This window comes from Morchella sextelata, assembly GCF_020137385.1.
Source record: "Morchella sextelata strain SCLS chromosome Unknown scls_19, whole genome shotgun sequence".
In the NCBI taxonomy this organism is placed as follows: Eukaryota; Fungi; Ascomycota; class Pezizomycetes; order Pezizales; family Morchellaceae; genus Morchella; species Morchella sextelata.
In genome coordinates, this window is record NW_025408634.1 from 1264227 (window position 1) to 1289135 (window position 24909).

General features: G+C 49.1%; 12 protein-coding genes across 12 annotated transcripts; 9 read left to right on the top strand and 3 right to left on the bottom strand.

The window, feature by feature from the left end:
* Nucleotides 1–574: 574 nt before the first annotated feature.
* H6S33_005215 (uncharacterized protein) lies at nucleotides 575–2125 on the top strand (the record flags this gene model as incomplete). Its single annotated transcript, XM_044836578.1, has 1 exon — nucleotides 575–2125. One exon carries the CDS (start codon nucleotides 575–577, stop codon nucleotides 2123–2125), a length of 1551 nt encoding a protein of 516 aa, XP_044690428.1.
* Nucleotides 2126–2194: 69 nt separating this feature from the next.
* On the top strand, nucleotides 2195–2569 carry H6S33_005216 (uncharacterized protein; the record flags this gene model as incomplete). Its single annotated transcript, XM_044836579.1, has 1 exon — nucleotides 2195–2569. One exon carries the CDS (start codon nucleotides 2195–2197, stop codon nucleotides 2567–2569), a length of 375 nt encoding a protein of 124 aa, XP_044690429.1.
* Nucleotides 2570–2590: 21 nt separating this feature from the next.
* H6S33_005217 (uncharacterized protein) lies at nucleotides 2591–4361 on the top strand (the record flags this gene model as incomplete). The annotated part of the gene is made up of 1 exon (XM_044836580.1): nucleotides 2591–4361. A coding segment is annotated over one exon (1771 nt), but the record flags the coding sequence as incomplete, so codon positions are not given.
* A 90-nt stretch (nucleotides 4362–4451) lies between these two features.
* H6S33_005218 (uncharacterized protein) lies at nucleotides 4452–5392 on the top strand (the record flags this gene model as incomplete). Its single annotated transcript, XM_044836581.1, has 1 exon — nucleotides 4452–5392. A coding segment is annotated over one exon (941 nt), but the record flags the coding sequence as incomplete, so codon positions are not given.
* A 589-nt stretch (nucleotides 5393–5981) lies between these two features.
* Nucleotides 5982–6232, bottom strand: H6S33_005219 (uncharacterized protein; the record flags this gene model as incomplete). The annotated part of the gene is made up of 1 exon (XM_044836582.1): nucleotides 5982–6232. A coding segment is annotated over one exon (251 nt), but the record flags the coding sequence as incomplete, so codon positions are not given.
* Nucleotides 6233–6414: 182 nt separating this feature from the next.
* Nucleotides 6415–6640, top strand: H6S33_005220 (uncharacterized protein; the record flags this gene model as incomplete). Its single annotated transcript, XM_044836583.1, has 1 exon — nucleotides 6415–6640. A coding segment is annotated over one exon (226 nt), but the record flags the coding sequence as incomplete, so codon positions are not given.
* A 626-nt stretch (nucleotides 6641–7266) lies between these two features.
* On the top strand, nucleotides 7267–8790 carry H6S33_005221 (uncharacterized protein; the record flags this gene model as incomplete). The annotated part of the gene is made up of 2 exons (XM_044836584.1): nucleotides 7267–7514; nucleotides 7571–8790. Coding segments are annotated over 2 exons (1468 nt in total), but the record flags the coding sequence as incomplete, so codon positions are not given.
* Nucleotides 8791–9589: 799 nt separating this feature from the next.
* On the top strand, nucleotides 9590–10250 carry H6S33_005222 (uncharacterized protein; the record flags this gene model as incomplete). Its single annotated transcript, XM_044836585.1, has 4 exons — nucleotides 9590–9763; nucleotides 9809–9821; nucleotides 9888–10116; nucleotides 10145–10250. The coding sequence occupies 4 exons, from the start codon at nucleotides 9590–9592 to the stop codon at nucleotides 10248–10250; spliced, it is 522 nt and encodes a 173-aa protein (XP_044690435.1).
* A 713-nt stretch (nucleotides 10251–10963) lies between these two features.
* H6S33_005223 (uncharacterized protein) lies at nucleotides 10964–11846 on the top strand (the record flags this gene model as incomplete). Its single annotated transcript, XM_044836586.1, has 7 exons — nucleotides 10964–11002; nucleotides 11048–11102; nucleotides 11169–11245; nucleotides 11329–11341; nucleotides 11431–11447; nucleotides 11695–11713; nucleotides 11773–11846. The coding sequence occupies 7 exons, from the start codon at nucleotides 10964–10966 to the stop codon at nucleotides 11844–11846; spliced, it is 294 nt and encodes a 97-aa protein (XP_044690436.1).
* A 223-nt stretch (nucleotides 11847–12069) lies between these two features.
* H6S33_005224 (uncharacterized protein) lies at nucleotides 12070–14202 on the bottom strand (the record flags this gene model as incomplete). Its single annotated transcript, XM_044836587.1, has 4 exons — nucleotides 12070–13515; nucleotides 13577–13792; nucleotides 13860–13996; nucleotides 14052–14202. 4 exons carry the CDS (start codon nucleotides 14200–14202, stop codon nucleotides 12070–12072), a joined length of 1950 nt encoding a protein of 649 aa, XP_044690437.1.
* A 6353-nt stretch (nucleotides 14203–20555) lies between these two features.
* On the top strand, nucleotides 20556–21854 carry H6S33_005225 (uncharacterized protein; the record flags this gene model as incomplete). Its single annotated transcript, XM_044836589.1, has 6 exons — nucleotides 20556–20841; nucleotides 20934–21052; nucleotides 21148–21243; nucleotides 21317–21360; nucleotides 21450–21706; nucleotides 21775–21854. The coding sequence occupies 6 exons, from the start codon at nucleotides 20556–20558 to the stop codon at nucleotides 21852–21854; spliced, it is 882 nt and encodes a 293-aa protein (XP_044690438.1).
* A 226-nt stretch (nucleotides 21855–22080) lies between these two features.
* On the bottom strand, nucleotides 22081–24693 carry H6S33_005226 (uncharacterized protein; the record flags this gene model as incomplete). Its single annotated transcript, XM_044836590.1, has 12 exons — nucleotides 22081–22113; nucleotides 22198–22883; nucleotides 22938–23027; nucleotides 23086–23106; nucleotides 23171–23196; nucleotides 23266–23329; nucleotides 23409–23511; nucleotides 23575–23807; nucleotides 23876–24002; nucleotides 24067–24359; nucleotides 24449–24488; nucleotides 24559–24693. 12 exons carry the CDS (start codon nucleotides 24691–24693, stop codon nucleotides 22081–22083), a joined length of 1851 nt encoding a protein of 616 aa, XP_044690439.1.
* Between the last annotated feature and the right edge of the window lie 216 nt (nucleotides 24694–24909).

Genomic DNA, 24909 nt, shown 5'->3' on the forward strand with positions numbered 1-24909 from the left:
AGGGGGTTCCCTTTTCCCTTTTATTTTGCTTATTTTTCGTTGTTTTTGATGGATCCAGCGCTTGAGTTCGCTGAGATATGTTAGTTCTTCTTGTTCTTGGGTTTTTCAGGTTGTGTATTGCGCTTGGATTTCCTTGCCTTTCTTCGTTTTTGTCTTTGTTTTTGTGTTGTTTTGTCTTGTTTTGTTTGTTGTTGTTTCTTTTGTTTTGTTCGGTTTGGTTTTTGTTTTAGGCGGTCGGTTCGGCGTGCGATAAGTCTTGTACTTCAAAGCAATATAAGTTTCTTCTTCTTCTTCTGTATTCTACCGGCTCGCTAAGGCTCGCAAAACTTCCTGACAATAAACCTCGCTTCAAAAACATTTTATTTTTATTCCTCTCGGTTTACCCTGGTATACCATACCAGGCTGAGCCACTTCGTCCCCGATCGTACGGTCGCGTTTTGTTGTTCCAAGCGAAAGAAACCTACGAAAACTGGCTTCTAGCGAAGAATTCTCCAGCCTTGACCTCCCGAAAGGAAGGAAAAGAAACTTATCCGAAACATCACTCTACGCCGCCAGAAGAACTGGACATTCAGTCATGTCGCAGCAAGCTTCGCTCCAGTCCTTTTTCACCCAGTCTTCCCAGCAAGGGACAGCCCCCCCTCAGAACAAGAACACTCAGGATCCCGACCCAACCCCATCCGGAGCTCAGGAACAGGAATTTTCCTCGACCTTTGCAATAGAATCCGACTACAACGACCCCTACCAGCCGAGAATTGACTACCTCTATCCGAGCACCGTCCCCCATACTACTCACACCCAGACGGACCTGAACTACATCACCTGGGCCATTAGACACGCAACCAGCCGGATCTGCCCACCCTCCGACAGGATTGAGATCCTCGAAGAGCAATCGATTACACTCCGGAGAACAGTGGAATCACTGAAGCACCAAATCGAGGCACAGATAATGATGATCACCAATATGCACTCGGCGATCCATTCCCTCCTCAATAAGCCCCAACAGCAGCAACAACAACAACAGCAACAACAGCAAAAACCACAACAACCGCAGAGACAGAGAATGCCCCCTCCAGCGGTCCCCCAAACAGTTCCCCAAGCAGCGCCACAGGCAGCTCCTCAGGCCCCCCCACCCGCACCCCCCCAACAAGCCCCTCCCCGTGGATGGAAAGCAGGCACCTGGGCTGCCGTGGCCTCGGCAGCCGGTCCTGCTCAAGGAAAATTCCAGGTTGTTGAAAGAAAGAAGCCTGCAAAACCAAAAGTGGACCCCCTCTTCAAACCAGAGTACACCAAAATCAACAGAGAAATCATTGTGGAAACCACTGCCCCATCCGAAGTCAACCCCTCCGAGATCAGAATCCTGGTCAATGCAAGAATTCAGGATGAATCCTGCCACTTCATCTCAGCAAGAAGAACAGCCAAGGACAACTTTATCCTGGAAACAAAATTCGTTACCCCAGCAACGAAGGCAATGGAATACGCCAAAGAAATTGAGGAGGCCCTCCTCACCCTACAAGTACCGGTCGCTAACATCCGGGCAAACTCCAAATGGTCAAAGTTCCTTCTCCACGGAATCCCCACAACGATCGGGGAGGGCATCGAGGCAGGACAATTGGTGGCATCCGAAATCAGAAGTAACTATGGAGAGAACTTCCAACTTGCACAGGTTCCCCGCTGGATCTCCAGACCGGAGACTCGAATGGGGAAAACCCACTCATCAATGGTCATTGCGCTCCCAGGACAAATCACAACGGAAACACTAGGAGTCAAATTCCTGTCCCTTTTTAACCGAAGCTGTCATATCGAGGCTTTCCTCCCAACCTTCCCAGATACCCAGTGTGCGAAGTGCCTTGAGTACGGCCACCGCCAGGAGAAATGTAAGAATAATGGAAAATGCGGCCATTGCGCCGGTGATCATCTTACCAGCTTCCACCCATGCAATGAATGCCAGGGAGGATATAAGTGCACCCACACCCCAATCAGATGTCTAAACTGCAAAGGAATCCATAAGGCCTCCGACCCAGCATGCCCCGAAAGGTCAAACGCCGATTCCTCAACAAAGGAAAGGAAAACGCCCCCCCTGCCCAAGACCCACCAGCCGCACCCGCCCAAGAGCTACTTCCAATAGTCCAAGTACCAGCTACCACCCCGGTCGGAGCCACACCCGTTCCCGAAGACGACCAACACATGACGAATAATGCTTAGGCCCCGAACCACCGCGCTCGCACACCAACTCAACTGTGCACGGAGCGAACTAACCACCAAGGCGGCGGTGGAGGAAGCGGAAACAGACTCTAACATATATTTTCTATTACTACAAGAACCATGGACCTCAACAGAGGGATATCCACCGGAATCAGATCTCTTTTACCTTTTTACAGCCAGCAATATCAATACAAAATGCGCAACATATGTCCGCAAACACACCAACCTCAAACCAAAACACCACTATACACATGATAATTTCATAGTATCGATCACGGTAGAAATTCAGAACACAAAAACCCAAATCCTAAATATATACTCCCCAGGCCGAAGTGGCCCCTTCGCCCAAATAGCAAAAACAATCTAAACCCTCGACAATTGCCTAGTAATGGGAGACTTCAACTGCCACCATCAAATGTGGTACGGAGTAACCTCACATGAATATAGAAACAACATTCGAGCAGACCGCGTCAATGGTGCACGGCTAAAACAATGGATAACCCGACAGAAACTGACCCTCCTGAATGAACCAGGAGTCTACACGCATTTCCCTAGAGACAGAGGGAAAAGGCCCACAATCATCGACCTTACATTTGTAAAAGGCCCAATACTTGACCACAATCTACGATGGAGTACTGAACCCTACGGAGCGGGCTCAGACCACGGGAGAACCTCCGTCCATCCACACCTGGAAAAACCACCCTTTGTACCAAGACGAATGTGGCGACAAACAGACTGGAAGCTATTGGAAAACCACATATCAAACCTTTCCCTCCCTGCAGAAGCATGGGAAACCAAGGAACACACGGAACAAACTGTCGAATTCTTCCTGGAACTGGTCAAGTCAACAATCAACATAGTCACGCCACTCTCGAAGGAGGGTGTAAGAGCTAACTCCTGGTGGTCAGACGAAATGAAACAAATGAAGGCAAGGGTAAACTCGGCAGAGAGGAAGGCGAGAAATACAAGGAAACCCAACCATGTGGAGGAGCACCGGAAGGCATGCAGGGAATGGACAGTCATGATCCGGAAAGCAAAAGCAGACCAGCGGGAAAAGACGATGAACGAAGCGAAAGGTAGTGAGGTCTGGAGAGTCCTAAATGTAGGAAGGAGAAGAGACACAATCATACCAACCATACAAGGTGAAGAAACGTTTGCAGGGAAGTGTCAAGCCTTAAGAGCCCAACTCTTCCCCTCAAAACGGACGTCCCCCGACCATCCCCCCCTAAACATCAGACCCCCCTCTTTTGACCTTAGTAACACTTTCGACACAGTCACCCCCGAAGAACTCAGGAAAGCAATCGACTCCTGCCCAATGCACTCGGCGACCGGCCCGGATGGCATCCCCTATATCTTTATCAAAGCAATAGTTAAAGCGAACATAACTCTAATCCAAGACATGTTCTCCGCTATGCTTCGGCACGGAGTACATCCAGCGGAATGGAAAATAGCAAAATGCACCCCGATCCCGAAACCCGGCAAGGCAAACTATCATGAAGCAAAAGCCTATCGGCCCATCTCCCTCCTACAATGCTTCAGCAAAATCCTGGAGAAAATAGTGGCTCAAAGACTCTGCACCGCTGGAGAAATCCTAGGCACACTCTCAGCGAATCAATTCGGAGGAAGACCAACCATCTCAGCAATCGACGCCCTTTTAAGAACCCTAACACCGGTACAACAAAACCTACTTTTGAAGAACAGCACCGGAGTCGCCCGGCGGGACAGACCAGCGATCCTAACCAACGACATCCAGGGAGCATTTAACTGTGTAGACCACCTACTCCTCGCAGAAATCATGCACCAGCAAAAATTCCCCACCTACCTAACAGAATGGTGCAAGGAATTCAACACCGGCAGAAAACTACAGTTCCAATTTAACCATGAACTAGAGGAACCACAGCCCTATGAATCTGGAGTCCCGCAAGGTAGCCCCATGTCCCCGGTACTATTTATGATCTATGCCGGAGTAATCCTGGACCCAACAAGCAGCCCGAAAGAGATGGACACAACATACACCGATGATGATGCGCTGGTGCAAGTATCCAAAACACCAGGGTTCATAATCAAAAGAATGGAGGAACGAATGAGAGAAAGACTAATAAAAGCCGACCCACTCCAAATCAAATACGACCCGGATAAATCCGACCTGATCTTCTTCCGCCCCACTACATCATCCATACAACAACCACGACTTCCAGTCAAAATCAACAACACCACTATATACCCCAAAGAGAGGCTGAAATAAGTAGGAGTCTGGATAGATCCGACTCTCTCTTTCCGGCCCCATATCGAAGCAGCGATCGCAAAAGGCCTTAAAGCCCTCCACCAAATCAGAAACACGGCCCGCCTGCCAGGCATAACAGTTAAGACAATCCATCACCTAATAACACAAGGCTTCCTTCCAAGTCTGCTCTACGGATCCGAGGCTTGGTGGACTGGCGCAGACCACATTATAAGATCCCTCGAACCACTATATAATGAAGCGGCCCGAGTCATCACTGGCCTACCACGTTGGACCAAGAGAGCTAAACTCCTCCGAGAAGCAGGCCTACCCCCCCTAGAACATCTCCTGACATACCGCTCAAGAAAGTACGGAACCAGAATACTCTGCACCGATGCAACCCACCCCAACAATGAATCCCTGATCGAGCTCCTCCCATACAGAGAAGCAAACATCAAAGGAACAGGCCTGCACCGAATCGCCTCCCTCTTACTCCCATACCAAACCCCCGGAAATACGAGAGACAAGTGGAACCAAAACAAACTATTACGCGACCATCTGTTAGAAGAATGGAATACACAACCAATACCTAACTACCACCATCGGGGGGAATTCCGCCCCCCTCCTAAGATTGCGAAACTTACCCTTACAGAAGCGAAAAAGGTTTTTCGAATCCGATGTCAAACCACCCGAATCGACAAACATGCAGCACATACAGACCCCGAACCATGCCAGTGTGGTATGGAGAACTCAGCGAAACATGTACTTATGGAATGCCCAGCGTGGGCTCGAATCCGCGCCCCTCTGATAGAGAAAATCCCCGGAGCGATGACCTGGGAAAACTGGATGTTCACAAACCTGAAAACGGACCTCATCCTACAATTTGCAAAGAAATCTCAACTCTCGAAATGGTACGAGTCGGTGGAGGCGGAGGCGGACCTGGAAGAGGGGATGGAAGAAAATGATTAGAGGCGGGACTAGGAAGGGTAGTTTCCTTTTACCTATTATTTTGTTTATTTCTCGTTGTCTTTGATGGATCCAGCGCTCGAGTCCGCTGAGATATGTTAGTTTTCCTCGTTGCTGGGTTTTTCTGGTTGCGTATTGCTCTTGGATCTCCTTGTCTTTGTTCGTGTTCGTTTTGTTCTTGTTTTGTTTTTGTTTTTGTTCTTGTTCGTTGTTCTATTGTCCGTTGTTTTCTCTTTTTTTTTTTTTTTTTTTTTTTTCGGTTCGGTTTTGTGTTAGGCGGTTGGTTCGGCGTGCGATAAGTCTTGTACTTCAAAGCAATATAAGATTCTTCTTCTTCTTCTTCTGTATTTATTCCACGAATACTACTTTTGTTCTACGCTACGTCATAGGGCTCGTCTTGGATCTAGGATCAGGATTGAACCACCTCATAGTCCAAAGTTACGAATATCTTCTACTACGTTCTTGCCTCGGTTGTATTCCTTGGCACTATAGTCCATCGTCCATAGACCCACGTTATAACTTGGTTGCTGTTTGCGCAATTGTGCTGTATGATGCGGAGGAATGATGGGTCTTTTGTTGTGTCCGTCATTTTCTATGACTGGGGTGTGCGAGGGGCGGGTGTGGCGGGTGTGGAGACTGTATTTGCATTGGGGTTACTGGGGGTGGCAGCGTCTTCTGGCGTGATGTCCATAGCCGTAGAGGGTTCCGCAGGGGGGGGAGGCGGCGTAGTCTTGTTGAGGTCTTTATCGGACCTATTCCTATTGATGATGGCTATGTATGTGGGGCATGACTTAGAGTCGGCGGTGTGGTTACCACCGCAGTTTGCGCATTTTGCTGGCGAGACTGCACAGCATGAGGGAGTCGGTTTTTGAAATCCAGGGCAGGTATAGATTACACACCGATGGCCTCGCCGGTCATGGTCTTTGGTGCAGATTGGGCATGTCACGAAGAGTTCTCGACATCCTTTAAGGGAGTGGCCGAATTTCCAGCATCTCGTGCATTGCGTTGTGGGCGAGGCTGACCACATGGGTACACAGCGGCGAGGTCTGGAGTATAGGCGGATTGAGTCACCAATTGAGGCGGCGTCAGTGGAGGAGACTGTGACTACAATGGTGGATGTGGCTTTCGCATTTCGGGAGGCGTCGTCCTTGTTCAGAAAGCGTGTGGCGATGGGGGTGATTCCGGAAGCTAGACTGAAGACTTCTGGGAAGGTACTGTCCAGAGTTTCTTTGTCTGGGATTGCGAAGAGTGGTATGCTATGTATGGCGATATCGACATCTGTCGGATGCACCGACCACCTCACCTAACGGTATAATATCAGGGATGACAACAGCATAACAGCTAGCAGCGGATCAACTGCGCCTGTTGCCCGCTTGATTAAGCGCCCAATCGAAATCCCGCTGCAGCCCGTCCGCGGCAACTGGTCCGGGGGTGTCTATATATGCGTGGTCATGGCCGAGAAGGAGAAGGAGGATTGATTGGTTCATGACATGTACAAGCAAGGCAAGGTAGGATTTCCCAGCTCAGCCTATGTATCGGAGAGATTTAGCACTAGCTGACCCTTTTTTTTCTTTGCTGAAGGAGGCCGGCGGTGCTGGGAGCTTATAATGCCATTCTTTAACTAGTACATATACTACATGAGGCGACTCAGCTAAAGTTGTCTTCTTTTAATACCAGTTTGTGGGGATATAAACTAGAACGACAGCTTCAACGACAAGCTTAGATATTCACTAATAACGCAGCAAAGATGGTTCTCCTCTGGGTGGGAGTAGCTCTAGCTACACTACTCTTTCTAAAGACTCTACTTAAGAAACAACAGGCAAGCTACGATACATATAGTCTTACAACAATTATCGAAACTAACAAACCCACAACAGCCCATTCCAATCTCCTTTAACGGCCGTCCCTGCGAGCCCCGTTAAGCTCCGAAAAGACCCCTACATCCTCGGAATTCACGGCATAATACGTGCCATCAAGTCCAACGTCGCGGGCCGTCTCCCTCTCTCATTCATAGACCTCTTCAATGACCTCGGCCACACCTTCGGCGTGAAGCGTTTTGGCGTCCGCTCTATTATGACCCGCGACCACCGCAACATCCAAGCAATGCTAGCCACACAATTCGACGGTACGTAACTAACCTCCGCGCAAGCATCCCAGACATCCAAGCTCACAAACCGAAAGATTTCGGCCTCGCCCACGAGCGCCGCGCGCACCAGGCCATTCTCGGCACCCGTGGAATCTTCACGCAAGACGGCCCCGAGTGGAAAGAGTCCCGCGCGCTCCTCCGGCCCTCCTTCGACCGGGCGAGTGTCGCAGACCTCAGCGCCCTCGAAACCTTCGTCACCCGGATGATTGCAAAGATCAAGGCCTCGCCCGGCAGTGATGGCTACCATGAGGTTGATCTTCAGGCCCTGCTTCTCGAACTGACAATGGACGCTTCTACCGACTTCCTTTTCGGCTCCCCCATCGGCGCGCAGGAAGGCACGGTCTCCACCGAGGGCGAAATGTCCTTCTCGGAAGCCTTCGACGTATCCCAAGACGTCGTTTCGATCCGCTTCACACTGAATGACCTCTACTGGCTCGTGAACCCCAAACGCTTCCGCATCGCCATCACCGTCGTCCACAAGCTCGTCGGACACTACGTCGCCCGCGCCCTCCAAAAGCACAGCTCCAACAGCAGCGCAGAAAAGCCATACACCAAAGACACCTCCACCTCCGGCAAATACATCTTCCTCGAAGCCCTCTCCCAAAAGACGCAAAACCCCCAAGTCCTCCAAGACCAGATCCTCAGCGTCATGATGGCCGGCCGAGACACCACCGCCTCAACTCTCACATGGGCCTTCCACGTCCTCTCCCGGCACCCGGAAGTGCTACAGAAGCTGCGCAAAGAGATACTAGACACCATCGGCCTACAACCTCCCACACAGCCTGATCTCCGCGACATGGTCTACCTGCGCCACTTCCTGCACGAGGTGCTCCGCATGTATCCCCCCGTCGGAATCAACTCCCGCAGCGCGCTACGCACCACCACCCTCCCATACGGCGGCGGTGCCGACGGGAACGCGCCCATTGTGGTGCAGAAGGGCGAGAGGGTCATGTACTCTGTCTTTACGGTGCACCGGCGGGAAGACGTATATGGCCCCGATGCTGGGACGTTCCGGCCCGAGAGATGGGGGGAGGAGGCGATGAGGAAGGTCGGGTGGGCATGGCTTCCGTTTAACGGGGGGCCGAGGGTGTGTCTGGGGCAGCAGATGGCGCTGACGATGGCGGGGTATGTGGTTGTGAGATTGCTGCAGGCGTTTGGGGAGGTGGGGGATAATGGGGTGCCTGGGGGGGAGGTCAGGTATGCGGTTAAGATTATTATGGTGCCCGGGCAGGGGTTGAAGGTGAAGATGAGGTAGTGGTGGTTTGGGGGGGGGGGGGGGGGGGTTAGTGTAGTTGGCTATTTGTATGGAGTTCTAATAAACGGAATCTTTTCTTTTCTTGTAAGTGAAATAAATGAATTACGAACGCTACATGTATTTTGGTGTTTGATTTCTTTAGAGGAGGATCGAAGGAGATGGCTTTTAATGCCCGATTGTCTTTGTACTCTCAGCATGAGCTGGTCGAGTAGAAAGTAGCGAACCGTGTCATCTTATGTACTTAATGTGTTATTTCAGAGCACGTATTCCGAAAACTGTGTTATTTTAGACCCATAGTCGTGGGGTTGCAAATCGCAAATCGAACAGCTCCGAGTCATACTTCATGACCGAAACTAAAAACTGCCGCATCTTTGCCCCACGTGACAACCTGTACGCTATCATTGACCACCAATTGCAACTAAACAAGCCATATGTAGAGGTATTGACAGCGCCAATTAAAACCATCACGCTGGTCACGGCGAGAGAACCCGTCACGTCCTGTCAACCAGCTAGTACTAAGCTCTCGACAGCGCACCACCGGCCAGAACCGCGTCTGTATTCTTCCGATCCGGCTATAGCGCTAGCCACCCTACACGATCGAATGCCTTGCTAACTGCCGGCATAACGCTTTAATTAGCCCGCGACACCTATGTGTTCACTCACTGTGCCGCACGCGCGCGCGGGAGAACCACAAGCGCAGGGACTTCTTTGTTCTTTCCTGCTTCGTGTATAATCTCCGGGCTGCCAGCATGGGTCGCCGCGGGGGTGCGCTTGATGGCCTATTAGGACGGCTGGAGAGATGGATGAGGTGTTGAATCGATTGTGCTTTTTGGATAGACGTGGTGCGGCGTGGACGTGGGCGGGGATGAACTGGGGGAAGGGGGCGGCGGAGGCGCGGTGGGAGGATGGTAGAGAGGTTGAAGAGCCTGGCGGACGAAGAGGGAGTAATTTTGTGGCGAACTACTTTAGAACTGTATACTCCTAGACGCTATTCGCTGGCTCCTACACCACTGACAAGGAGCTCAATGTTGGTATGTAATATGCCAGCCCTAACATCCACCCCCATAAAAGAACTCCCACTGACATCCCCTCTCTAGGTTTCGGCCAACCTACCTCCGGCCACCGCGACACCGTCATCGGCTCGCGCCTAATCCCCCGCCCCGTAATGGAGGACGATTCAGCAGCCTACATGGCCACCCTCATGCACGCGCTCAACGGCAGCACCGCACTTCTCGGGCATCTCGTCGGCGGCGGCAAGGTTGCGGCGAACAGGGGGCTCGACACGGCGCTGAATCCGGCGTCATGGAGAGACGCGCTGGCGCTATGGTTATTACCACGAGGTGTCTGACATGAGTGGGGAGGAGGCGAGGAGGCAGGCGAGGGTTGATACGACGGAGAAGGTGGCGAGGCTCAGGGAGTTGACGCCGGAGTTGGGGGCGTATATGATCCGTGAAATCTGATGTGGTGTAGTAACTGTGTGGGGTTTTGAAATAGTACGCTCGGCACATACTCATAGTATTGGAGGATTTCATTTGTCATTATGAGTCACGGGTTCTGACTCATTTCTTCTTTATTTCCTATTAGTCATTTTATTGCTTTCGTATTTATGACTCTCATTATATTTTTGTACTACCTTTCTTTAAGTATAAATATGGGGCAATTCCCCCTTAGTTAGAGTTAATCAACACGCTCAATTACTTCACTTCTCTACATACATTTCTCTATGGGGTACACGGACTAGGAGGGGGTTGATGGAAGGCTGTGTCGTACATAGTCCGTTTAATTTATACTGGTTATTCGTTTTTCTGGCTGTGGAAATGCGTATTTATACGTAATGTGGACTGCTAGAGGTTAGATGTTTAGTTTCTCTCGAGCCAGGACTTGATAGATTTTGGTAGTTGGCGGTAAAAGAGATATAAGTAATACCGTATCTCCACAGCCAGACCCACCCCGTTAATCAACCCGGCCCAGTATCCCTTTAACCTTTGCTTTTTTTGGTCAGAATGCAGAATGATCCGGCCCGCAGCCAGCCAGCGCTAGCTACCCATAATCAACGCCCAAAGCACCATTACCCCACCGACACCTTCAGCAACGCCCCCAAAAGCCAAGACCCACAAGATGAGCGCCATCCTGCTCCCAAAAAACTTCTCCCGACACTCAAGGCACAGCTCGAATGAACCGTTCCACAGCACCAACTGATTGGCGGCCATGTGTGAAGCGACCTATAGTTGTCTAGGCCGGGCGTTACCCAGACTAGGAGCCGGCGAAGGAGGAAGGAAAGGTGGCCGAAGCAGTGACAGTGGGGTTCAGAGGTGGGTGGGGTAAGCTGTTCACGTTGACGTCTTTGGTGTGTTGCGGGGAGGTGACTCGGTTACTAGGTAAGCTTTTTCAGGCGAGACGATCATTGGCCGCCCGATTAGGTTTAGTGTGGCGTGGTGGGCGACATCTGCAGGAAGTAATAGTATTTGCTTCGAATTCATAAGTTGATGTTATTACTCATCTAGGCCAGACGAATTGATAGATTCTTTTTTTGGCTAGAACCTGGGCTTAGGTATATAAAACCTCTCACCTGAGCTCCTATCGATCCACTCAACCTGAGAACCATATATTCCGTGGCTAACATTATATCCTCAATGTCAGTGTGGTCCCCACGAGGCGTATCGAGGCGAGGAAGATGGGGTGTATTGACTTGCCTCTGGCTCTGAGAAGGTCTGCTTTGGGTTGCCTTAAGCTAGAAAAACCTATGCCTCGAGCTGTCTCGATGCTCCAGGCAGGTCTTATCAGTGGGTTCTCAATAGTTCTTGTCTGGTTCGGTCACCCGGGATGTATATTTACATGAGCTCGATTATCTTCGCTCTGGCAGCCTGAAGGGTATATATTGAGTTGACTCGAGTCAACTTCCAGGAATGTACCATATATCGAGGTACGTACATCGGCCTTGTTAGGGTATACCTCGTGCTACCTCGAGGCATTTGCTTCTAGGCGAGGCGCGGAGTGCTTCCCCCTCGTGGACCACACTGATCCTCATGTTCGACCAACAACAATTTATCACATAGCACATCGAACGAGGGCGCATATGTGACCGTATACACTAAAAACAGCATCAGAACTAATGTTTCAAACGTTTGATGTGATAAGTTAAAGCCAGGTTCTTATTTACTATATACTATCCCTATCCGAAATTATTTGTTTTATGTACATACATTAAGGAATTATATCATTCAATTTACATAGCCTTCTCGATATCGTTGTATCACCATTTCCACCATCTCATACCGCTCATCTGTCTTGTGCCTCCCCCTTGGTCACTAAAGCGTGCCTCAAGAGCTTTTTACAGTCAACATCCAAAGTGTGGTCTAGTGGGCTGTCTCCTTCTGAGTCTACCGCGCACACATCCGCACCATTTTCTAGCAAAATCCTCACAATGGCTACATGGCCCTCCAAACAAGCCCGATGTAGTGCTGTACATCTGACATTATCTACCGCGCGCACATCCGCGCCCTTTTCTAGAAGAAGCCGCACAATGTCTTTGTGGCCCCGGAAAGCAGCCCGATGTAGTGGGGTATCCCCTCCTGAGCCTGCCGCGTTCAAATCTGCACCCTTTTCTAGCAGAAGCTGCACAATATCTTCATGGCCTAACCAAGCAGCCCGATGTAGTGGAGTGTATCCAGCTGAGTCTGCCGCGCTCAAATCCGCGCCATTTTCTAGCAGAAGCCGCACAATGCCTTCATAGCCTGCCTGAGCAGCGCTATATAGTGGGGTTTTTCCTTTTTGATCTACAGTGCTCAAATCCGCGCCCTTTTCTGGAAGAAGCCGCACAACGTCTCCGTGGCTCCGGGAAGCGGCCAGATGTAGTGGAGTCCGTCTTTGTAAGTCTGCAGCGCTCAAATCCGCGCCCCTTTCCAGCAGAAGCTGCACAATATTAATGGCTTCACGGCCTGACAAAACAGCCAGATGTAGTGGTGTCTGTCCACAATCATTTTCCTCGTCCATGTCCGCGCCCCTTTCTAGTAAAACCTTCACAACATCATGATGCCTATTCATGGCAGCGAGATGTAGGGCGGTGTTCCCATTGTCATCGACCCATCGGACGTCGGCTCCGGCTGCCAAGAAGGTGTAAACAAGATCCAGACGCCCGTACTTTGCTGATTCAATCAAAAACCAGCTGTCATGGTCTCGGAGACCGATATTTCGATCATTCCTCGGTGAATCAAGGGTGTATAAGACTTGTAAAAACCACGGGTCCATGAGAGCGGCTGCAGCAGAAATTCTAGACTTAGGATCAACGACTAGGAGTCGATTTACAAACATAATCTCACTCTCGGCCACGCCAAGCTTTCGAAAAGAGTCAGTAATAACATGATTTCCGCCGTCACAGTAGTTGTAGAGGAGCCCATAATCAAGTTCTCTTTGGCAATATCCATGAAAATCACCTAGGCCTATCGAGATGGTTGATTGTTCCTCGATAGACGTAGAAGCAAGGAATGGGGCCTCTAGCGTAAGCATATTATAAACGAGACATCCTAAAGCCCATATATCGACTGCTTTGGTGTAAGAGTTTGATCCCTTTGAACGAAACCTTTGGGGCAAAATCCCGAGGAGTTCAGGGGCTAGAAAACCTGGCGTCCCTAGCATGGTTCTTAACTCTGTGCCTCCAAAACACTTAGATATTCCAAAATCGGCAAGTTTGATGTGGATGGGCTGTAACGAGGTAATAAGGATATTCTACGGATGTGTCAGCCCACCATTCTAGGCTCATTGCTACCCGGAACCATGGAGTACAGACCTGCGGCTTTAAATCCCGGTGGCATATATCTTTACCGTGAAGAACCACGAGCCCTTTGAGAATCTGGTAGATGATTTCTTTGATCTGCTCTAGCGCCGGTTTTGGTGTCGAATTCATGAGATGTTGGTTCAAATCTCCATGTTCGGCATATTCCATCGCGATAAAATAGAAAGACTTGTCTTCGTACCAGCCGAAACATTTCACAATGTGTTCGCACTAATCTTGGGATTAGTATCTGGACATAATGAGATACAATCGCTGGGGAACTGTTATGTTTACTTGCATCTCTAACTACGATCATGGATCGAAGCTCACGTAAAAAAATTGCGCTCTTCGTTCGGCCCCGGTCAAGCCTCTTAACAGCTCTAGCTCTCCTGTTAAATTCCAGATGGCGCTTCTTTTTGCAATTGCAACCAAACGCTGCCAAATCCTCCGCTGCCGATGGAGGGTTCAATATTTATCCACAGTTCAGTACTCCGATCCTCGGCCTCCTCCCCATCCGACATTCCCATGACTACACCCTCCCCACCATAGGTATGCTCCACGTGCGCGCCGTTTTCCCTAAATGTTGTATCGAATTTGTAAGGTTTCAAAAAATCAAGTAAGGAGGCTTCGTCTGCTTTCATTTTGCTGCTGAGGTTTCTATTATATCAACGGCGCTGGAATTGAAGGGCTGGTAGTACACTTGAAGGCTGTTAATTGATGGCATGGAGCCTAGTGCACGTAATTAAGGGGTTATGCAGTATGGTAAGGTGCCATGTTGTACGTGGAGAAAGCTTGGCTCCAAAGTTTCCTGAGCCAATTGGGGGAGCTACGTACTTGCATGTGTGTAGGTACCTACTCGGGGCAGGCAATAAGAACCTGAAAATGCAAGCTGCAAGCAGGGGCTCAATTTGGTGTAGCTTTTCGCCAGCCGCGAATCAGAGGTCGTTACCATAAAAAGTCATTTTCAGGTTCTTCATGCCTGCCCCGAGTACATACAGTGACAGTACCACTGCTGTAACACTACCGTATACTTCGTTAAAATACGGAGATATAGCGGCACATTATCACAATACCGTACTGGTGCGGTATCATACTTACCCCCATTTCTGATACTGTAAGTACAATACATACATACATGTAGTACATGTGGTGGTGGGTACCGGCGGGTGTCTGGGTGCGAAGTGATGCATTAATCTTGCTTACTAATACATCAAATCATGTGCCAAGAGCCGCCTAGGATCAATTTAAGAGTCCGAGCCAGATCTAGGATGGTCATAATACTCTAGAGCAGTGAAACTGGCTCAATTAATATCCCTTCCTCTATTTTCAAGATACGACTGTTTCTATATACAGGTTGCTTAGTACTCAATCATGGCGATAGCTAGAGAGAATGAGCAAGAAATTCGTTTCCTTCTGTGAATTGCAGCAACTACTCACGACGTGCTGGATTTTGGACCGACACACCGCTATACGTATACGCACATCAATGGTATCTGCTACATGAATAGTGCGTAGTAATTAATGTAAGAAGTTTAAGATGATTTGATTTAGTTCTATGCTACAGATTATTTATGATGTCCCGTCGGTCATAGGTGGCGGGAACGCGCCTTACCAGCCAGATGGCTTTAGGCGCTCCCGGCGGAGTACAATTGTATTAGTAATCGCGTTTACTACAATGCTCCTGAGGATGCCATCTTCGTACTGCGTGTGCCCTGGAGTTTACTTCAGGTTAAGCGGGCACAAGACTCCAGGCATTGCTTAGTAACTACTTTAGTCATCATCGTGCTCGCTCGTGACTTAGATTATTCAAGGGTAGCTGCGTCTAGGCCAAAGGTGAGCTCGAGAGGTGTGTGCCTGGCCGGGTTGACATCCTACCCGCACAGAGCTTCTTCCACCCTCCGTTTATCAGTCATTGGCCTTAATTTAGCTCATATCCACCAATTTTCTATGAGTTTTATCGAGATGTAATTATTTAATATCGATTACTTCATACTCGAATTTATGTAATAGAGTAATTGATACTTCGAAATTGACGGTTGCAAGAGGAAACCAGAGCGGCGGAGCCGAAAAGCTGCAAGTGCAGAGTACGGGCCATCAGTCGAATTCTTTATATTTTACTAGAGTCGACTGTATGCTTAAGCTTCAGGGCGTTGCTAAGCGTAGCGCAGCTCCAGTAGCAGTACATATCTCTTGGAACATCGCATACTGTGATTACTAAGGTAACCGCATACCCGCCGGGCATAGGTGTAAATACTCCGCCAGGCGCACCTTAAGCCAGTTAGTTAGTAAGGCGCGCTAGTCCCGCAACCTATGCCCGACGCGCCATTATTTACTCTCTATCATACCGCAAAAATTGGAAATGCTTGCCTGGGCTTGATGATTGGGGTGGTAGCTTAGTAAGGGGGCAGGATATTCGAAGTTTAGGATAACGATCGTTTGAAGTAACGATTTTACACGTGCACTCGGGTGAATAATGATTTGGGGGGGGGGGGGGGCAGCATATTCGGAGGGGCAGGATAATCTGGGGGGCAGCTATTTCCAAATTTTGCGGTAGTAAGTAGAAACGTAGCCGAATTCACGAAAGGCGGGCAGGAAACAGGTGTCCAGAAAAAGCAGCCTTTAACGTAGATTCTTAATCTTCTCACTCCTATAAGTCTCACTCATTTTCATCACAATACATTGGGATCATCGCTTAGAATAATCACGGTTTCATCAGTACGTTCGTCGAGAAGGATTGAGACGTGAGTACAATAAGCAGCCAACAACGCCATCCACTGTTGGAAAATACTGAAATCAAGATTTTATGAGCTCTCTCTGCAGCTTTCGAATTTCAGTTTCAATTAAAGTTGGTATAGGGGCAACGACTACGGTGGAGACCCCTTGCAGTCATATATCAGTTACCTGAAGCACGTTTCTACGTCGTCTTTTATACTCGATCTCGGCCTGTAGAAGGTGCAAAAGACAGAAGTTACATGTGCGCCATTTCATGCAGCAACTTCATTCAGCGTTATTCACCTTCACTCCAATACAGAGCTTTCAAAGGCATACTATTCACTAATAGTTGGTATAATATTACCTTCGTGTTTTTACGTACGTATAGTTATTGAAATGACTCACAAACCCAATTCAAGAAGACATTTGGTCTAGTCTTGTGAGAGAAGGTACGGCCTGATATAAAATTATTAATTCAAATTCTTTTCTACCTAAATACTGAGGCAAAGATTTATGAATCGTGCAGAGCGGGGAAATCCATTCTGATGTTGGGGGAATATTGGTTTAACGCCGTATCCAGATGGTATGTTTCTTCAACTCAAGGTTCGATCAGAATTGATTCTAGCTTATAATATTCACTCACAGAGCTTCCCCGCCTTTCTAAAACTATTCCTAGATATATCCCACGTAAAATGTGGTTATATCCTTCAATTGATCAAATGAGCTTATTATAAGATTAATTCTGGTTAAAAGAAAACTCTGTGTCCTGGATGTACGCCGGCTACAGTCGATACATATGAGGTAGATCCATCGACGTGACAATCAACCAGACTTTACTCTCTCTCCGTATGCACCGCAGTAAATTCCTGTCCGTTCAAATTGATCTCTTCCTCATGTGTGTTGGATATATTTCGCGGTTAAGCATCCTGACAACAAAGTTCGTGGATTGCAAATCTCATCGGAGTCATTAGTCGCCGACATTGCTGAAGTTTCCAGCTTGTGATATCTCGGCATTAGTTAAGGCGAGTACTTACATGTACTTAGTACATGTTCCCTCAATCTTACCGGGGCCGGCCGGCGCGGCTGCAGGATCGTCTTCCTCTTGATGCCAAGAGTTCTTCTAGTAAACCCCGGTCCCAGGGACGGGTTCCGACTACCCTTGCTTCCAGAGGCACATTTAACAATATAAATATTTTGAAAGCGGCAAGTACCGACCTGGAATTCCCATGATAACTTCTCATATATAGAGGAAAATACAAAACTCAATATATTAATCAGGACACATCAGCTGCGGAATCGTGGCCGTATGATCGAAAAGCACGCACATATCACCAACCATGATGTGAAGACGGTTCCAAATTGTAAATACAGGAAAGATGGGGGTTGCCATTATATCAGGGGTTGAATTGATACGTGTAAAATTTATTATTCCTCGAACCAGTCAAAAACCGATTTCCCATGCAGATTGGAGAATATTGATTTCCTAGTCTGACGGTTTCCTACGAATACAGCTTCCATCTTTGCAAGGAAGGTTTCAACGAAGCCAAGATGATCAAACTAAGCATGAATGCATGCACCAAGCTTGTCGATGCGACTATAGCTAGAACCAGCTGATTTCGTAGTCTAAAATCATTCTTCACGTCAAGGGGCCATTCAGGACCGTCTAACCTTTTAGTGTTAATCCGGTTTTGGAGCCGGCAGATGGACATTTCCGATCACAGTTTCATGTGCGTCTTGCAGCAGCAATCAGTACTATCACAATCTACTACAACTTATATTGATGTCGAATTGTATACTATATGAGCAGATTTGCTTTTCGAGCAGGAATACTTCCTTAACGGAAAAGCCACCGCGACCAGAGCTGATGAAGGCTGTCTTTCGATACACATTGAAACAATTGAGAGATATGAAACGAGTTCTAGGATACAGATAAAGTATTTGAATCTCAAGTTTCTGGGAGAGGGGGATAATATTCACCGTACCTTTGTTTCAAACTTGATATCTGAATCCATTGTGGATATCTAATCGGAGGGAAACAATTCAACCCTAAACGCAGGAGGTCTCGAAGCAGATTACTCTAGTTGACTCATGAAAGCCAGTATATTCATCATGCAAGAAGTATCTTTATCCAGCTGTTCAGGCCGCTCAGACAAGGTATCAAGTGTCAACAGTGGTATCTAACAACTATCCAATCACAGAGATCGAATTAGAGATTCATCGGCTAATAATCACTCAGGAAATTAAAGAGTCAAGGCAAGTTGGAATTCTAGTTGAATAATTCCTAGGGTCTAGATTATTGTCCACCAATCATGCAGATTGACATGGGAATAAACTCCACATATTCGCCAAGCTTAAATTTATCCTTGCACCCTACATACTCACAACCTCTAATAAATGAAAGTGCGTATGTGGCACCGGGATATGCCGATAGACTCAGCGTTTCTACTGTTTATGATGGGGTCAATGCATGCTGCTGTTACAACTAACGACCAACCCCACCATGAATTCCGGATGCCCAGAGGCCTTTCCGGACGACTTTCAGCTCAAAGGACAGGAAGTGCACAGCCGCTAGAGAGCCCCTTGGTTTGATCTATAATGTAACCGGTTCTTATTTTTTGCGAGAACCAGCAAGAGCCCAGCCACACTATCAGAGTTTCGGTTTGGCCATCCGAACTATACGCCTAAAGCTTGTTCCGGCCGGTCTAATGCTAAGAATCTCGGCAAATCTTGTCGATCTTGTAGTTTATACTGGTTTTATAACAGAAAACCTGAGGCGAAAACCACCGCTTTGATCTTTATGAGAAGGGCGATATTTTCTGTGGCGGTTTACTTCGAATCACTGGTGATCACTCGGTGCATCCGTTAGCACGCATCGCAACCACAATATAGTCGTTGTCCCCCTAACAGATCTAGATCTTGAGACTGAAAATTTTCTCAATGGCGGTTATTTCGACAAGACAACACGAGCGGTTTTACGGGCGCGCAAAAATACTTTACCGAATTTCGAGTGAAATGGGGCACATTATTTCGGTGGCCTCGCCGAAAGCACCGGCGGTCAGTAACCTACGATGTCTAGGGTCATATCAAACACATTTGCCAAGACCTTTTTAATTCTGGTTGGATAGAGGCACTCCCACTGACGACTAGGGTGATGATCGACACTCTGCGCGCGATAGTTAAACCCATATTACTTTGGTTCCAGGCTGGCTTTATTAAAAAGTCAGGAATTGGGGGCGGGGAGGTTTCAACAAGAAAGTAAGCAGGTACCCTTATAGTTTATCCGAACAAACAAACTTGCTTTCTCCACGAATCGGTATGCAATATATTATAAGGGTAGAGCTGACTGGCATTTAAAGCTGCAGACTCTATCAAGGTGAATAAAGCTGGCTATATTGATATGCCAGCTCCTGCCAACTAGATTGCAATCAAACAAGCTTACGACGTCTTGCCCCCTTTTATCCGCCAACGTACCCCAACGGCTCTATAGCCACCTTGGGTCTACCCCGCGTTTTTCGCGAGTGTCAAGGGTATTGCATGCAGTTCTCCCATGGTAAAGTGCTATGTGCAGAGCATGCGAATTGCCTCCTACGGCCCCCTGCAACTGCAACTACCATGGAGTGTACCTGAGTGTGGACCCCTGCCACTGCGTCCCGAATCTCGATTGGAAACTTTTGACAGCACTTTCGGATCTAACCGACGCGTGTCCTTGGGACATGGATTTAAGCTCTTTTCCTTGGCATCGCTGGAGCTCGGCGTACCTTCATTCGCTGCATGCCTGCAGCTGGTGCTGTACTGTACTAATCCTACCAGATAGTCATAGTACATTATATTGCAACAAAAATCAACTCCATGTACTGGATAGTACCCTGAGCACAACCGGTCCAGCAACTCCATGTCTCATTGCAAATCCGGCAGTAGCCTGCAATCTATGTACAGAGCGCAGATCTAGTAATAGCATTAAGGTATTAAGCTTAATCTAGTATTGACCACACAACAGTACGAGGAAGACCTGCCTGCAGAGTAGTCTGGCAGTACAGGATCACTACTCCGAGAGGGCCGACATTCACAAACATGCCAAGATGATTGCAATGTAGCTTTCACAAACAACAACATACAACAAATGGAAACCTCGAGCTTCTCATATATTGGAAGAAAAAATATTTAAAAAGGCCTCCATTTCCTCCATTCTCTCTCCTCACCAGCCAGCCAGCCAGCAGCATCTCGAGCAACTCAGATCACATCTTCTTCAAGAACAAGGAAAAACAGAAACACATCCGCAAACATGCTCTTCCTCAAGCCCACTTTCCTCCTCCTCGGCTCTCTCTTCTTCAGCGCCACCCTCGGCCACGACGAGACCTTCGAGCAGCTCGTCGCCCGCGAGAAGCATGTCGAGGCTGCCCGCCGCGATCTCGAGAGCTGTGCCCACAAGCTCCGTGCCCGCGACGACATGAACTACCGCAAGATGCAGAAGCGTGAGGCCTGGATCAACGAGTTTGTCGAGAAGCGTGGCATCACCCGCCGCAGCGTCCCATTCACAAAGAGGCAGACCACCTCTGCAGAAGTTTCTTGTAAGTCCCGGCTCAGATTCACAAATCAATTGAATAGCCATTATCAAGATATTTGGCCGCAAAGGATATAGACTAACCACAGGAACCACTAGGCATTCTTGCACCGGAGGTCACCATTGGTCCTTACTACCTCGATGGCATGCCCATCCGTGTTGACAACCGCGAGGGCGAGCCCGGTGTCGAGATGCTCCTCGAGCTCCAGTTCGTCAACGTATGTATCCCGGCATAAATACCCTCCTTTTTTTTCCTTTTTTCCCTTTTTATGTCCAGTACATGTATATACTGATCACAATTGGACATGCACAGACAAAAACCTGCGAGATCATTCCCAACCTCTACATTGACGCATGGCACGCAAACGCCACCGGTGTCTACTCCGGTTTCCAGGTCGAAGGAACCCTCGTAAGCCCCCCTCCCTCCATCCATCCCTCTCCCCCAATCTACACAAACGCAAACTAAAACTAACTTTCACCAGGGCGAAACCCAACTCCGTGGCCTCCAGCCCACCGACTCCGACGGGTAACTCCCCCCCCCCCAAAAAAAAAAGCCCATACCGGGTGATAACCCATGACGCCAATTATCCAGTACTAACACGCATATTCCAACAGCATTGCCCACATCACCACGATCTTCCCCGGCTGGTACCAAGGACGTGCGGTGCACACGCACATCCTTGCGCATTATGGCGGCACCGTCAGCGGCACTAAGTATGTTGGTGGCTCGCGCCCACACATTGGACAGGTCTTCTACGACCAGAGTCTCATCACCAGCGTTGGAAAAGTTTCGCCGTATACCACGAACACGAACCAGTTGACCACCAATACTGCAGACGGTATCTTCAACCAGCAGAATACTGGATATGATGGTTTGTCTTTCCTTCCGCTGTGCATGGGGGAATGCGGATGAATGGTGCTAATAAATATATGATAATAGCTATTGCCGACACCGAGCTTATCGGAAGCACTATTGCCGATGGTGTCATTGCTACCATCTCTGTTGGTATCTCTATCTAAACGGAGATAATCCGGCCGTTTGTCAATTCTGCACGGCCATAGATATGTATACTGTACTGTAGCTAGCTGGACTATTTCTGAGAACTTAAAAAATTGAATTCGTTTATGAAAATTGCCTAAAATACACATGGAAGAAAAATGACCACGAAGAAAAAAAGTGAAAAGAATAGTGAAAAATGAAGAAGAGAAAGAAAAGACTACGTATACAGAAAAGAAAACAAGCCACTTATTTCTGCGCAGCCTTAATCAAATCCGCCGCCTAAAAGCCACACCACACCATTAGCAAAAGCCCACACAAAACCAGAGAGAGAGAGAAAAAATAAAAGGCCCAATCGCAACATACCTTCTCCGCAATCGCATAAACCGTCGACACAATATGTGTCGCCGGAATCAACGGAATAATACTCGCATCCACCACCCTGAGATTCTTCACGCCATACACCCTCAGACTCGAATCCACCACACCCCCCAACTCCCTCGGCATCATCGCCGACGTACCCGACGGATGAAACATGGTCGACGCACTACTCTTCGCATACGCCAAGATACTCTCATCACTCGTCACATTCGCACCCGGCAGCAACTCCGTCGGCACCAGCTCCTGAATCGCATCGGTGGCCACAACCCTGCGCGCATAGCGGAACGCCTCGACCAGGAGCGTCAGGTCGACGGGGTTGGATCCAGTGCGGAGATCGACGATGGGGCGGAGGAGAGGGTTCGTGCTGTTTATTTCGACGTGGCCGCGCGAGAAGGGGTGCTGCACGGAGACGGCGAAGGGCATCTGGTAGCGGCGGGCGGAGCCGCTCTGCCAGATGAACTCCATTGCGGCGGTGTTGGGCGTTGCGAGGTGTGAGAGGAGGATGGAGCGCTGGGCGGTGAAGCCGGCGATGACGGCGGGGGGCGTGTCGTTGCGTAGGTGGGCGGCGGCGGCGGCGTTGGCGTAGGATGTGAGGAGCGGGGTGGTTTGGTTGGTGTAGGAGGAGAGGGGGAGGAAGGCGACGGAGTTGGGGCCGCCGGTGGTCCAGGCGCCTGGGTGGTGTTAGTATTGTGCGGTCTTGTTGGTCATTGGTAGGAAGTATTTACCTTCGCGGTCGGCATAGAAAAGTGCCTTTTGCTCAGCATCATAAGTGGCATTGCGGTCAAGATCCCACAGTGAGTGCTCGACATTGTCAACTAAAGTTTTCCTATATTAGTCGCGACCCCTTATTAACGATGGAACAGTTCAGCATACGCTTGAGTGACAAAGTGGCAACTATTCACACACAAAAATCAGGACCAGTCTTCTGATCATTTCCAGGGTTAGGGTTATGACTTACATGGATGATCTTGGAAGTTCTGACCACTAAACATTCGGTTTACTACCGTCAGTGACACGTCTTATATTATTTGTAGGTCGACAGTTTAGACTTACACTCCAGGCAGATCAACTACCACTGGGATCCCGAGGCGCTCTAGCAGGCTCTTCTGTCCGATTCCTGTACAATACAACATGTTAGAATCCGGGCATGCATGACGGACGTAGCTAGGTGCATGTGGGACTCGGGTAATAATTACCAGAAAGCTGCAGGAGCTGCGGCGTGTGGATTGTGCCAGCTGAAACAATGTACTCTCTCCTCGCTGCAACCGTGTATGTGGTATTCTTGCCAACCTCGATGTACTACATACCGGCCAACGGAATCAGTACAAACCCGTCTCAACGCCGGTAATCGCCCCGACTTACCTCAACACCAGTAACCCGATCCTTGTCAAGGAGCAGCTTTGTCACATGCCGTGAGGTGATGACGTGGAGATTTGTCCTGTTTGTGAAGTTGTCGTAGTATGCGCTGCGCGAGTACGACCGCGTCATGTTCTTCGGGTCAATAGTGTTTGGTGACCAGAAGGCACCGATGGCGCTGCCGGCCTGGTCTTTGGACTGGACAATCCCAAGACTCATGAGGGCGTCCTGGAAGTTCTCTGAATCGCAATTTGAATAAGCGGGGGCCAATTGTAGAGACGCGGAGAGGCCTAGGAGGGGAACATACTCGTTTGTGGGAATATGAAGTTCGGATATCCGGACTGGATGTACCCGCTATCACCATGCACCTCCGGATCATACGTGATGCCAAACTCCTGCACATGGTCCGCATTCGGGGGCGTGAACGTCTCGCTCTACAACACCGTACCCCTCTGTTAGCTGCGCTACATCTCAACTCAAATCGCCAGCCAAACGAACCTTCTTGAAATACGGCAGCATGCCCTTCCACCCCCATCCCGGATTGCCCAGCTGCTCCCACATATCATAATCGCTCGGCGAGCCCCTATCAAACATCATCCCGTTGAGCATGGAGCTCCCGCCCAATGCGCGGCCAATGGTCAAGTTCTGGGGACGTCCGGAAAGAAACGTCTGCGGCTCGGTCGTCACGTTCCAGTCGTACTTTGAGCGCATTGTGTCGCCCAGGCATCGCTGCAGGATGGCTGCACACTCCTTCTGGTCTGGAATACCGGCCTCGAGCACGAGTACGCTGACTATGTACGCGCTTGCTTGTCAGTGATTCTGTACATCTGGGAGAGACGACGAATTGGATCGTTTGGGGTAGGGGGATAGATAGTATTACTTTTGGGGTCTTCAGTGAGACGGTTTGCGACGGCCAGGCCCTAGAGGTTTAACTGAGTTAGCTATCACTCATTGGGAAGAAATGTTGACTGGCTGGCGGGTTTAACATACGGCTGTTCCACCGCCGGCAATGATATAGTCGTAAGTGCCATTGACCTGCTCCTGTCGTTCAAGGAGCTGCCCCAAGAAAGGCGCCGCAAAAGCGCTGCCCGTAATCGAAAGACTGATAACCAAGTGTAGAAGCATCTTTGCGCTGTTTCAACTATGAAGCCAGAAAGATATTCCTCCAGACCACGTCCCAGAGCGCGCTTTATAAAGAATCTCAAGCTCACCCACTCCCACTGCCTCCCTTCCCTCCCCCACCACCACCCCCCAATTCCCATGCGGGGAAGGGAACGGGGGAGGCTCCAGAACCACGTGTGCTAGCCCTACAGAAACGGTACCGGACATGTCGCTTCCGGG